Below are 14,117 nucleotides of genomic sequence, written 5' to 3'. Positions count from 1 at the left end.
ACCTCTGTGAGGCTGGTGGTTGTGCTAAAGCTGCCCTCTGTAGCTGCCTACTGGCAGCTGTCTGCTGGACTGTTATGCTCACCGAGGTGGTTGCCCCTTCCCAGAGGGAAATGTTGATGGATACTAACCTTTCCTTTTCAAATAGAGTCCCCTGACCTTTCTGGTGCCCCGATGCAAGTTTGTCACTGTGTGTTCCCAGAGCTGTGGGATCATTTTTGACAGGAGCCAGGTGGCTGTCACCTCTCTGGTGGTGATGTGGGACAAGAGCTGGACTGTTCATGGGTTTAGGTCTTCTGAGATGAAAGCTGTTTCAGAAATGCGAGTTATTTTGAATCAGTATTATGGATTCATCTGAGAAAAGCTTTAGAAGAGGGCAATACTTTCTGCAAGAAAAATAGTATCAGACTGCTCATTCCAAGGTTCATACAGTATACTTTTTTAAATTATTGTTATTTTAAGTTAGTCTGAACCTGGAAACTTCTCACAACGTATTTCCTCTGTCCTCCAGGCTGAAAACCAGGAACACTCTGGCTCGATTCATCAAAGTACCTAATCATATGCTTAACTCTGAACACATGCTTTTACATCCTATTTGAGTGAAAGTTAAACCTGTGCTTAAATGTTTCCTTGGATCAAATGTCCCACATCTTGTAGGATCCCACATCTTTCGGGACAGAGCCCTAAGTCATGCAAAGCTGAAAGAAAGACAGTATTTTTATATTTTGCCAGAAGCCAAATGCCCTTTGTGTTGATTGTACACATTGTTACTGTGTTCCTGTGTGTGCTTTGAACACTAATGATGGGCTCATTAAAAATCCATTCCTCCCACGTGCAGAGATGGGGGTGAGTGGTGCTGCAGCACAAGGCTGAGCTGCGGGGCAAGCCTGGGGCAGAGACTGGCAGAGGCAAAAGCAACAGAGACAACAGTGCAAGGGAAGGGGAGGTTAAAATCCTCATTAACACTTTAAAACCCTGACACTGCAGCATGACATTCTGGGCCCCTTTTAGTGGATGTTAAGTCCTCCTTCAGCTGCAGCCGGGTCAGAACATCCTGTGTGATTCCCAGGCTGAGCTTTTGCTCTGGATGTTGCTGCAGGATTCCTCTGCTGTGTCTTGCAGGGGGAGCCCCGGCACTGGGTTTTCAGATTGTTTTCTACAGATCTGATTAGACCCCTCGTGCTCACTGAACACTTGACTTAATTATCCAGTGATGCCACTTACAGAAACTGGAAAACCAGTTGGAGGAACCTGTATTTAATTTTAAGCTGCTACCCCATCCTTGTGTTCCAAGGCCCAGGCACAATTTTTTTGTAATTTGCATGGTCCTGTTTATTCCCATAGTGTTTACTGACTGCCAGAGGAAATATTTTGCCACTGGCTATGGCTGAAGTCCTTTCAAATTGTCTTTGCAAATAGCTTCAAGTCACCCAAGAACTCTCATTGCTTAGGGTGAAGTTCTTTCTCAATAATGGCATGAATGGCCCCAAATGCCCATTCCACAAATTCACTGCAGATTGGATCCTGTGAAATACTCAGTGTCTTTCAGGAAGGACTTAAGGACCTTGCAGGGACAAACTCTAATTTAGTTTGTCTCTACAGGAGCAGCCCTTCCATCCGTAAGCACCCACTACCTTTAGCCCTTGAGGCAAACAGGAAAACTGGGGTAGTTCAGCAAAAACAGTGGTGCTAGGCTCCTGCTAGGAAGTGTCTGGCCAGGACAGGTACCTCCAGTTCCTCTGAAAATAACTTCCCTTCATAGCAGTACTTGTGTTAAAGAGCGAATGGACTGTGGTCTGACGGCAGATTTACTGGGGGACCTCGAGGCAGGCTGTAAACGTGCATCAGAGGTAGCTGCATGAAATTCAGGAGATTTACTGCAAAGCAACTGGTGGCTGTTGGTCAACACCCCCTACTGTACTTAATAAGCAGCTTTTGCTGTTATAATTTGCAATAGGTTTAATAATTTTGTTCATGGTTTCATCTGGACTCATTACCACAGCCACAGCAGTACTTTCCTTGAGGGAAATGGTGATCAGGCGTAGCAGGTATTTCAGATTAATACAAATTGCATTGTGGTGATTCTGTAGTGAAGGGTCACTTAATCTACTTTTTCTCCAAGCAGGGCCGTGTTTTCCTAGAGCCAGCAACTTGCAACAAAGCTGTCTGGCATTTCATTTAAAATTAAGTCCATGTTTGCAGGGAGTGCTATACAAAGTCTTGACATGGCCAGCCTCTTACAGTATCCATGTTGAAAAAGCTGTGCTCAAATCTGACTGATCTTAAAAGGAGCTTGAGATGTTTTAAAGGCTTTCTCAGTAATTGAAAAGTTAGATTTTTAGACACTCTGATTATAGAAAACTGAATAGAATTCTTGTCTTTCTAAAATACCAGTGGCAATAATGGTTGCTCTGGTGAAAACATGTCTCTGCTGGGGCCCCAAAGACAAAGGTGCTCAGTTTAGTATACGATGGAGGTGAGGCTGGCAAGCCTAGTTTCACTCACCATGCTGAAGACAACATGAAAAATACAAGCAGTAAGCACAAGTGACAACAAAAATGGAGATTTTTATAGAAGTGTTTGACTTTTGCTACTCTGAGGGGCATGTTTGTAACAGAGGTAATGGATTTCATTAAATACATGCTGTTAGTCTTGATGCTATATATACTTAAATAATTGTTTTTAAAAATCAAAGAGAGTTCTGTGTTAAATTTGTCAATTCCTTTGTTTTTTAACTCCAAAAAATGACTAGGGCATGACTCCACTGATGTATGCTTGTGTCAGGGGTGATGAGGCTATGGTGCAGATGCTGCTAGATGCTGGAGCAGATCTGAATGCTGAGGTGAGGACTTTTTGTTGGTTGTATTTTTTTTTTCTGTTGTTTGTTTACATCTTAAACTACCCCCTGGAACTGTAGCAGAGAATGTCAAGAAGTAAAAAGAAAACAAATCTGTCTTATCTGGGATTGGGACCTCTTGAAATGAACAGTGAAATCAAATGGCATTAGGTTAACACTGGGATTCACTGCACAGAAGGGCTCCAGTCATTGGATTTAACCCACAGGTAACAGTGGTTTAGCTGTGTTTGCACACTGCAAATGAATACAGGCATTAATGAGCATTGGCCCTGAGCAAAGCTCTGATGCTGCTAGAAGGACTCACTGAATCTCAGCTGACTTTAAATGAAGAAGGTGAAAGAAACACCCATCTGGTAACCTGCCAAAGCTCAGCATTTCTGTGCATGTGGATGTTCCAAGTGAGCATCCCCAGCACACAGGTGCCATATAGGTTCCACTGTTTTGTTTTACAAAGTGCCTTGGGCTAAAAACTATTGGATGAGGAGCTTGAAGCTTCCAGAATATAAATGTCTCATTGATGAATGCACATCACAAACTCGGACAATCTGTCCACCAAACAGATTGTTGTCCAACTCAGTGCAATGCAGGTATGTACATTTTTAAAGAGCCATTTGAAAATCTGTGGAAGAGTTATTTGTTAATGAATCCAGTTTCAATTTGTTGAGGTCACGAGTGAATTAAGCTGTCTGCTTCACTTATCTGTGTTCCATCTGTTCTGTTTGGACTTGAGCGAGCTGATAAATTGGAGTCACTGCTTCAGACAGATGTTTTGCACTTTTTTAAAAGTCTAATTTAACAAGCAGAAATGGGTGTCACCTGTAGGAGACAGTGTTACTGCCATGTCGTGAAATCAGCTGATGATTTCAGTTCCCCACAGGCAAGCACACCACCCTCACAGCTGGCAGTATCTCAACACCCTAGTCAGACCAAAGACTGGGTGTGCAGGGAGGCTGATGATCTCTTCCTTATCCCTGCCTTGTGGCTCAGATGTGAGGTGGCATTATTTGGTTCCTAGGATGAGTTTTCATTAGGAGCAGTCCTCCCAATTGCTCCAGTAATCTTCCAGGCTAGAATCAAATGCAAATTTAAACAGTTTTGTCTTCCTGAAACTGCTGACATATGAGAGAACAGCTCCAGTGAGGAATGTGAACCTCCCCAGTTCATTGCTGTAGAGTGTTTGCTCTAAAATCAAATGAAAACACTTTTGGACAAGATCTGTGAGTAATTATGGCATGCAATTATAAGATGATTTGTGCACACCATAACCAACTGTGCAAATTGGGCAATTATGGCAAAAAAAGGCAAATCAGCCATGAACAAAAAAAATATTCTGTCAGGTGCCTGCATAATTTTCTCCCTTTCACTTTGCAAATATGTTTCCAAAAGTAGCCTCCGATGATGGGCACCTCCCTTTTTGATTGCCCATCCTTAGTGAAAACTGACTCCTTTCCAGATGTGCTGAGAAGCTGCAGTTTGCTCTGTACTCTGTGGGACCTGTAGCTGCTCAGCCAATCTCATCCTTAAAAGCTCACCCAGCCACAGGTCTTTTGCGAATGCTGTGTTGGAGAGAACTCTGACTTTAAAGAAAATCAAAAAACAAAACCCAGAAAAAATCCCCAGCAAAACAAAAAGGAGCAAAGGAGTTAAAATGACTTCATTTTCTTTGCCGTTTTCCATGGACTGCCCCAAACAGTGGTGGGAGCCATGCTTGAGGAGGAGCTGGATGCATTCACTGAGCCGTGGTCCTGCCCCATCCTTACCCTCTGCTGCTCTTGCTCCACATCCCAAACCGCAAGGCTTGAGCTGCTCAATCCTTTTCCTTCTGACCAAACTCAGCCCTCAGGAGCCCTGTGTCAGAGGGCAGCACACTGCTTGTGGTGCCCTTTGAGCTCTCTCCGTGGCACATCTGGGTGGTAACAGCCAGGTGCTGGTGCAGATCTGGCAAGCTGTGGGTGCAGATCTGCATGGGGTCTTCAGATTTTGCCCTCATCCCTATCCTTGGGCCTGCTTCTAGCCAAACGCTGCATGTGGTGCTTGGAAATGCGAGCTGCTGATGGAACCAAATATTTAATGACTGGCCCTGTTCCCCTGTATGGATAAACGTACTTCAGACAAGGTAGTGAAAGCAGAGCTGGCTGGTGAGACAGAGAGATGGTGCAGCTTTTACTCTGATTTTAGTCCTCCTCTGAAGATCAATAACAAGATTTTGAATTTTAGTGTCACACTCCATCTGAGTGTGCAGCCTTGGATTGCAAATGTTCATTAGATTCTACCAGCTCTGTGAACCTCATCAATATTAATACCCCCATCTTTAAGACAGGGAAACTGAAGCAAAGAATGGTTATTCATCTTCCCCAATGTCTACATTAGAGGCACCAGGCACTAAGGCATAGAAAATGGAAGGAGCAATCCGAAGAATAGCATTTTGTTTTCTAAGGATATAGTTTGCATCTCTTTTAACTGTCAGCACTTTTAGCTCAGCTCAGGAGAAGGCAGCAAAAGGGAGATTTTCTTTAACACTTCTGAAGTGACGCTTTGCCCCATCACTTCTCAGACCTTGTTTTTTCCATCTGGTGAGAGAGGAGGAGCCTGGAAGAATGCCTGCAAACTCCAGGGTAGGGCTTGTGATGTGTGTTTCATGAGGGCAGTGACAAAAGTACTGATTTAAGTACTTTTTAAGTAAAGAAATTAAGTAAAGAAATTTGGCTGGGCCTGGAGCAATCCCAAGACCCAGGGCTGTTGGTACCTGGTCTGGTGAAGTTGGTGGGAGTGGTCCTCAGCTGTAAGTGTCCTGATCCATCCTTACTTCCCCAGTGTGTGCTGTTGTAACCAGCTGTGGATGTTTTGCCCTTGTGCAAAAGAATCTGGTGGCCAGTGGTTTAGATGGAGCTACAGTAGTTGGTAAAAGACTTCATTTGGTAAGAACTCAAATCAAGCTGTCATATCAGCATGAACAGTTTTAATATCGAGAAAAATTTTGCAGGAAAAAAATGAAGCCAATCATTTTATAAAGCACCTTTCCCAGGTTTTCTATTTCACTTACTTCCTCACATGCCTGGCTTTCAGGCAGGTTGAATTTTGTTACATACAGCTCTTTAAAAAAATAACTTTAATTTGTTTATAGGTTGTCAGTACTGCTCATAAATACCCATCCGTCCACCCCGAGACCCGCCATTGGACAGCTCTGACATTTGCTGTGTTGCATGGACATATTCCTGTAGTTCAGGTATTATTGTATTTCCCTACCTGCATCTCATTTTTTTTTTTTCCTCCTCTTCAGTTCTAATTACATCCATCTCAAACCAGCATCCTCTTGTCATACTCATATTGGTTACTTCTGCTTCTTCAAGAGTGTACTGATACACGATAGACTTAAAAAATGAATATGGTGTTCAAACCTTAACCAATATGAGGCTTAAACAGGACAATTTTAAAGCAAAGTTGCACCAAAGAAAGTCTGACAACTCCTTGTGCTCCTTCCTGACCACTTGTTTTATATGTCTGTTTATTCATTCATTGCACTTTCTTACACTGTAATGTTCTAGCAAACACAAAACCGCTGCCTTGGTGGGAGAGGTGGACAACAGCCCTCGTGCTGCTCCAGAGGGGGAGAATCCCTCACTCTCCTTACCCCATCCAGGTGTCGTGTGGGATGTGCTGGTTCTGTGCTTTGGCATCTCAAAAGCTGAGAAGGTTTATTCTACAAAACAGCAGTGTCTGTGACACACTCAAGCACCAAAACTTTGAAGGCCTTAAGACAGAAATGGCCAAGAGGGGGCTGGAGCACAGGCTCCACCCTGCTCTCCTTGGCCACTTTTGTTTTCAGCATTGTTGCTACTTGTGTAGAAGTGTCCCCGATGGAGACCACAGCTTTTGGACTCATTGCTGCAATTGGTTCTTAAGAATTACCTTTCTTTTGGCCATGTCTTCATGTAAGAGATGGAGACAGTTGAAATCCGATCCATTTTTGGATGGTGCTAGGCTTCTAGAAGACCATGAAGGAAGGATGCTTGTCGGGCTAACTTTCTTCCATCTCCAGTGCATTACTTCCTAACACTGACCTTACCCCATTCCCCATTCAAAGACACTGGGTTACACTTTTTTGGCTCTGAAGTTGGACGCTGGTGCTTCTGGTGTTTGGCAGCGTAAAATGAGCGAAAAAAGGAATGAATTTGCCTCTGTGAAACAATGGGCAGAATTTGCATGTCACGCGTCTCCATTGTATCTGGTTTGCAGATAATAAGAAGCATTAGATTCTCATTTGTCACTGTTCATGAACTCTGAAGACTGTGATACCCCCAGCTGCTCTAAATGGTGAATTTTCTTTCTAGCTATTGCTGGATGCTGGAGCAAAGGTAGAGGGTTCCTTAGAGCATGGAGAGGAAAATTACTCTGAAACTCCTTTACAGCTCGCAGCAGCTGCTGGTAAGGACTTTTTCTTCTCCCACTGTAACAAATCCTCAGCTGGGATCTGTAGTTTAAGTGAGCTGGATTTTCAAAGGAGTAAAAATGCATCTCTTGCCTTGCAGGAAATTTTGAACTGGTGAGTTTGCTGTTGGAGCGAGGAGCTGACCCCATGATAGGAACAATGTACAGGAATGGCATTTCCATGACTCCACAAGGTGACATGAACTCTTTCAGTCAGGCTGCTGCACATGGACACAGGTAGAGTGGGAACAAGTCTAGTGGCATCCTTCAAGTGCTACTTTTTTGCCTGGGCATCCAGTTTGAGCAGATGGGTGAAATTTCTGCATGAACTATTAAACATGCCACCAACTGAGCAGAGATGTAAGGCTTTCTGCTAGCATGTGAATTAAATCAGTTGGTGGTACAAGCTGCGTTTTGATTTCTGATGTAAAAAAATAAAAAAGGAAGGGGACTTCTTGTGGTGTGTTCAATGCAGTGGTTGTTAAATGGCAGCTGATGTGGCAGTAGAAAGGAATGTCAAAAACATTCCTTCTGAATTTCTTAATATTTTTCTCAGGTTTGACTGAATTGTGTCTGTAGTGCTGCAGCCTTAATTTTGTTGAATAGAGTTTCTGCATCTATGTTTACTGTAAAGTCCTGTGTGTCTTAATGTTGTTTGTATGCTGCAAATTTAAAAAAAAACAAACAAAAAAAAGAACTACTGAGATGAGCACCTGGCATGCATGACCTTGCAACGCTCAGGAGTTGACTGCAGTGTAATGAATTAGTATCATGATCTTCACGTTCCTACTTTTCTGATTGTAGCCATCCAGAGGAACATAGATACAGGTTAGAGACAGTACCTACCGTGTGTTTGCTTAGAGACAAGCTGCCAGTCTAACAACACGTCAGGGCGGGTTCAACAGCTCTGCCCCTCTGGAGCCTGCCAGGGATCCCTGGCACAGACGGGACACTTTGGGCGTTGAAGTCTCACATTCAACCAGTGTGAATGGGAGCTGCAGGCCCAAGGAGAACCTGGGGCTCTCCATGGCTTGGCTTCTGGCTGTCCACATCATGGACTCTGACTCTTGTGTTCCTGCCTGTATAACTCACGCACACCTTCTTCCTTCCCTCTCTGCCCTGAGCTCGTTTGAGACACACCATGCTGTGGTCTGAGCGGGAGCAGGGGAACACTGGTATACAAGGAGGGTGGGTGGGAGCCAGCCTAGTTTCTCTTCTCACAGCTGCAAAACCAAGGGAAACTATTGAGGTTGATGAGGTTATGCTGGTGTGAACCTGAGGGCACAAAGTCTCTGAGTTTGGGCTTTGTTACTTGAAGGCCCAGCTGGATCAGTGGCTTTGTGGAGTAGTCCCGGCTCTGCTTGAACCTGCCCTGACTGGCCTTGTTGAATGTCTAGCTGCTCTAGCTTTCCCAAACTGCTTTCAGTGTGAATCGAGTGGCGGTGCTTTCAGTAGCTCCAGGCAGCTCCCTTCTCACATGGTTGCCATAGTGGGAGTCCCAAGAGCTTGTCCAGAAGCACCTTGGCCTTCCTTGGTTGCTGAAGAAGTCTTGAGCCACGTTTAGCTCACGAGTCTCTGTTCCCACAAGATGCTGCCACTCATGTGACATCTGTGCGGTTCCTGTCACGACAGCAGTGACTTGCAGATGTCTCCCAGGCAGTGCAGGTGGGTTAGCAGGAGCTGTGCTTGCCTTGGGTCTGCTCTCAGCTGGCTCTGCCATTTAGCTGGAGTAATTTCTTGGGTAGGTGTCCTAACTTGCCACATCACAGCAAGTAAGCCCAGTGCAGTGAAAGCCTGGCCACTGACTCTGCTCTCCTTTTCCTCTCCTTTCCTCCCCTCTCTCTCTGCCACGCTGTGATTGACAGGAATGTTTTCCGCAAGCTGCTTGCTCAGCCAGAGAAGGAGAAGAGCGATATCCTGTCCCTGGAGGAGATCCTGGCCGAGGGCACGGACTTGCCCGACTCGGCGGCAGCTCCTCTCTGCGCCAGCCGCAACAGCAAGGCCAAGCTGAAGGCCCTGAAGGAGGCCATGTACCACAGCGCCGAGCACGGCTACGTGGACGTCACCATCGACATCCGGAGCATAGGTCAGTCCTGGGCTCCTTCCTCTTCTTCATCCGGGAAAGGACCACTGTGAGAAATGTCCCTCTTGAGGGGCTGTTGCTTAAACTCACCACAGTCACATCTTCCTCAGCTCTTTCGGAATAGGAGGTGGTGGGAGATCTGACAGGTTCCCAGCCCATTGCAGCTCCTCAACACACCCTGTCCAGGGGCCAGTGGCTTTTTTCTGCAGGACACAGTGGTTTCCACTGGGAGCCATCTCCACTGCTGCATGGCAGAGTGTAGGTTAGGCTCTGGGGCAGTGTTCAGCTGTCATGGGCAACCTCCAGCTGCTTCTCTTTTGCACTCTGCTGTAAAGCAGTCCACCGTTAAAAATACTTTATTTTCTGAGACTCCGAAGGCAGGAGCAGAGAACTGACTGCTTGGTGTGCCAGCTCTGCCAGTGAGGGACTTGAAGATCATACCAGCCCACTGTGAAGCTGCTTCTGCCTGTGGGGAGGGTGGCTGTGTGGCACAGATGGAAATCGATCTGGACTGTGTACTTCCCATCCCCAATCATCTGTTCACAGAGAAAGAGAGACCCAAGTGCCTGGTGTGCCTCTGCCTGGGGCAGTGCTCCAGCCCTGGGGACACGGGGTATGGGTCAGAGTTGTGCAGTGGGCTGTGCAGGCAAAGATCTGGAGACGAATGAGAGGAGAGTGGCAGGGGTGCTCTCCAGGCATTGAGCATTTTCTGACATGGAAGGAAAAACCTTCACTTGCCAAACACCAGGCTTGTGTTTCTTTCTGCTTTGTTCTGTAAGAGCAGAAAGTAGGTCACCTCCAGCCTCATGCCTGCAGAGGTACATCAGCTCCCTGTGCTTTCTCACTCAGTGCATGGGAGCAGTTCCCTTTAACTGGCTGGAGAGGGGTTCTGCCATGACAAGCTGCATGAAAGGGCTGATTTGCTTAACTCGCCCAGTGCTCTTTAGGGAAAATACTAATGATCAGGAGAGGACATGGGGTATCACTTAAAGCAAGTTTTAATCTGAAGACCACCAATTTGAATCCAGGTAGGTAGTGACCAAAATCAGGTTTTTTCAGCATTTAATGGCTCTCCAGGGCCACATTCAAACAAATGAGCTGGTGTAAATCTAGTTTTCAAAAGGCTTTTGCAACGCAGAACACCACAGCAATTACCACAAATTGGTAGTCTCAGCAGAGAAGCTGAAGGCTAGATGAGCAGAGAGACCACAGTCTTCTCTTAGCATTTGGAGGAAAGCCTCTGTGCATTAGCTCTGGGATGTACTGATAACCATCAGCCTTCTCAATTAGGGATAAATAGGAATTTGATTTCTTGAATGATTTGGCAGCTTCTGCTTAAAATCTTAACATCAGTAAAGGCAGAAGGGCACATCCTTCCCTGGAGCTGGGAATGAGCTGTGTCTGCTGTCTGCAGGTGTTCCCTGGACGCTGCACACGTGGCTGGAGTCCCTGCGCACGTCCTTCCAGCAGCACCGACGGCCCCTCATCCAGTGCTTGCTAAAGGAGTTCAAGTCCATTCAGGAAGAGGAGTACACTGAGGAGCTTATCACACAAGGATTGCCTCTGATGTTTGAGATACTGAAGGCCAGCAAGGTAGGATAAATAATGTGTTTTAAAGGAAATCAGCCTTATTCACGTCCTGTAAGACACTAAAGTTTGCGATATTATTTTTGAGCAGCTCTCCCAAAGGTTGTTTAGACTGCACAGGATTATTATTATCTGTATTAGGTATCTCAGGTTTTTTCACTGTGGAAGCATGGGTTATAAACACACAGGCTAATCACTGCTCCTACTGGAACAGCCTAATAAGAGGTGCTAACAGTAAGCTGGAGAGACAAAAGAAGCTGGTACATAGTGGTGAAATTAAAGTCAGAAGGGTCATGTCAGTGTGGCGAGAGATATTGATAACCAAACCAACCCAAAGAGTAATTTCACCCAGCTTGTTTTACAGAAACATACAACAAAGCTAATATCCATATTTACTTTACTTTACTTATTTCTTTAGCCTTTCACGACTTTCTCTTCCTTTCATGTGGGATTTGGACTTGCGAGGAGACTGGTTTCTACAAGCACAGAACAGGATAATTTTTTCAAATTTTCTGTGTGCATGTTTGCACTTGCAGCTTCCCCAGATTTATTCTTTTGGCTGACTTTTATTTTAGCCAAGCAAATCAGACTAACAAAACCTTTCCAAGGAGGTGCCATTAAGTATGCAAGTATAATGGCAAAAGGGGTGATCATGGGCCTGGCAAGGAGAGGAAAATATCTTACCTAGTGAAGAATTTTAAACTTGTTATAACCAATAGTCTCTTTTCTTCTTGTTCCCTTGAGAGTCAGTCACTCCCAATGCCCAGCCTCCATCTGCTGTTTCCTGAAAATCCTTGTGGTGATGAAAAGCATCAAAACTATTTGATGGTGTTCTGTTTCCTCATGCTCCACAGTACATGTTGGTGTGGCCTTCTAATTGTTAAAGTAACTTTTAACACCCAACCCTGTGTAACAGCAAGGAGCAAATAATTTTCAGCAATACCCTAAAGAATGTGAAAAGGGGAGAGGTTCTGGTATACTCAATACTAAATATACCAAACTTGGTATAGCTAATGATAGCCTACATGGGTTTATTTCTTGTATCTTGCTGCAAAAGCAGGCTTGGGCTGGAGTCCTGAGCAAATCCTGCATATTTGTTCCAGCATTGTTCTGATTTTTGCTCCCAAGAGCCTTGCCTTTGCAGTTATTTTGTATTGAATGGGTATTTATGGAGACTATTTTGAGATAGGTTTTAGGAAATTGTTCCAAATCCTAAGATTTGTAGATTCCTTGTTCTGTACTCATTTGGGTTAATGTATGTTCATCTAGAAACTACCAGCAAAGTGCTGTTTGGTTTGAAAGTTTGTATGAAATTAATCATATTGAAAACTTTAACAGAGAATAAGTTTAGGCCTTGTAATCTAGGATGAGAGGTGACTTTAATTGCTTTTCTCCTGGGTGGCTGAAGCCAAGGCCAGCAATCATCATTAGAATAAATCATTTACATAGGATTATACCTTTGGTACATCTAGGTCTTCCAGAGTCTGTTGTAGGAGACTTGGGAAAGAAATAAGACTGCTACCTTCTGCTTTGGGTTCACTTAGAAACCTAAAATATGGAGGGGCAGAGCAACTGAAGTATCACAAAAACCCCTAAATGCCAAAGAAAAAGTCTGTGCTGATCTTTATGCCTGCCCCTGGGCCTGGGGGAACTGCCTGTCTTCATGCATATTCACAAACACACACTCACACAGTGTTTCATAGTCTTAGAAAAAATAATTAATCATTCTGGGACACTGTAAGGGTTTACAAATTGTCTGCAAATGTTATGAATTATTGTGGTGGTCTTGTCCAAATGGCCTCTTACAAAGCTCTCCCAGACAGAAATGAGAAAAGAGACTATGCAACCCTTTGGAAGGAATCTACATAAATTCATTTCTAGGAGAATGAGCCAATAAAAGTTCTCCCTGGTCACTCCATAGAAGGCAGCTGAGGAAAGCTGAGATTTAAAGGAACTTCTGTTCCCCTTCTCTGGAAGGGCTGAGAGCAGAGATTTCTGTGTATACCCACGGAATGGAAATCTCCTTTAAGAGATGCAGAAGGGCCATTACTGTGGTTCACATCCCTCTCTCTTGACAGCAAACTGTAAAGTTCTGCATTTTGTAGAGCTGTGGAGAGAGGAGCTTGATTTGCCCACACGGGCATCCTTTTCCCTGTGGGCTGGAAACTTCGAGAGAGATTATGACTCTTGCTAAACATCACAGTCTGGCCCAGTACATTTCCTTAATGAGTTTTTCAGGGCAAAAAGTATAAAATAAGCAACTAGGAAGCAGAGAGCCACTTAGCAGTTCTTGGCTGATGTAAAACAAGATGTCCCATTTGCTACATATTGTGATGCTCAGTATATTTTAATTGCATGGCAACTTCCACCTAGTAGAAATGGCATTTTGTGTTCCTATAAATAGTTCCAGCTATCCCATAATCTCAGAACAATTTACTAATATTAATGAGTTGAGACATGGAAGAAGATCTTATCCTCCCTTCACCAACAGGGAAACTGAGGTAATTAAACAGGCAGATTTTCAATGTCTCATGGAGTGACAGTCCCAGTCTCAGAGGCTGAGATAACCTGGATAAGCCAAGCAGCAGTTTGTAGTTTTGATTAACTTGACCAGAGAAGCTCCCCCAAAATCACATGGAAACATAAGGGCAGGTCTCAGGGTAGGAAGCAAACTTTCTGCCTCCACCTTCTATTTTGCACTGTTGTAAAAATGTTCTTGCAGGTTCCCAAGCCACGCAAAAAAAAAAAGCCAAACGCTATAGATATGAAAATATTAAAGAAAATGTAACCAACACTTACAAGAACAATGTCAGGTATGAGGAATCCCTTTTGTCTTACAGATGGTTTATAAAATGCCACAGATGTGAGGGTTTCAGTGGGATCTCTGCCAGCATTGATGCTGGTGACCTGTAGGGTGGCAGGGTGGCACTCCATTCCCGTCTGTGTGTCAGGATGCTGACATTAGAAACAAAACCAAAACTTGCAGAGGTCCTGATGCTGTAACACAGAACAGCAACAAAAATTGGCCAGTCAGGCAAAACTGGCTGAGCTGATGTCCCTGGGTTTATTGTCTTTCTTCAAGCTGTGAAGTAAGTGGGGGAGAACAGTGTATAGGTTGCACATGGGTTGCTCACTGCTGCGCTGAAGCCCTGGAGGAAGTCTTCC

The 14,117-nt window shown here is 44.6% G+C and overlaps 1 protein-coding gene across 3 annotated transcripts in view; it reads left to right on the top strand.

Moving 5' to 3' along the window:
* Positions 1-14,117, top strand: part of BTBD11 (BTB domain containing 11) — a 173,094-nt gene that overhangs the window by 128,880 nt on the left and 30,097 nt on the right. For 2 of the 3 annotated variants that reach the window (XM_019006737.2, XM_015628815.2), the window contains exons 6-11: positions 2,750-2,839; positions 5,979-6,080; positions 7,186-7,279; positions 7,384-7,519; positions 9,148-9,368; positions 10,780-10,958. In XM_019006737.2, coding sequence (XP_018862282.1) covers positions 2,750-2,839; positions 5,979-6,080; positions 7,186-7,279; positions 7,384-7,519; positions 9,148-9,368; positions 10,780-10,958 — 822 coding nt within the window. Of the gene's footprint in view, positions 1-2,749; positions 2,840-5,978; positions 6,081-7,185; positions 7,280-7,383; positions 7,520-8,086; positions 8,111-9,147; positions 9,369-10,779; positions 10,959-14,117 lie in introns of all 3 variants that reach the window. The other variant, XM_033514402.1, reaches the window with a different exon arrangement.

Source organism: Parus major, chromosome 1A, assembly GCF_001522545.3.
Source record: "Parus major isolate Abel chromosome 1A, Parus_major1.1, whole genome shotgun sequence".
NCBI lineage: Eukaryota > Metazoa > Chordata > Aves > Passeriformes > Paridae > Parus > Parus major.
This window is presented reverse-complemented; position numbering and strand designations above follow the sequence as displayed.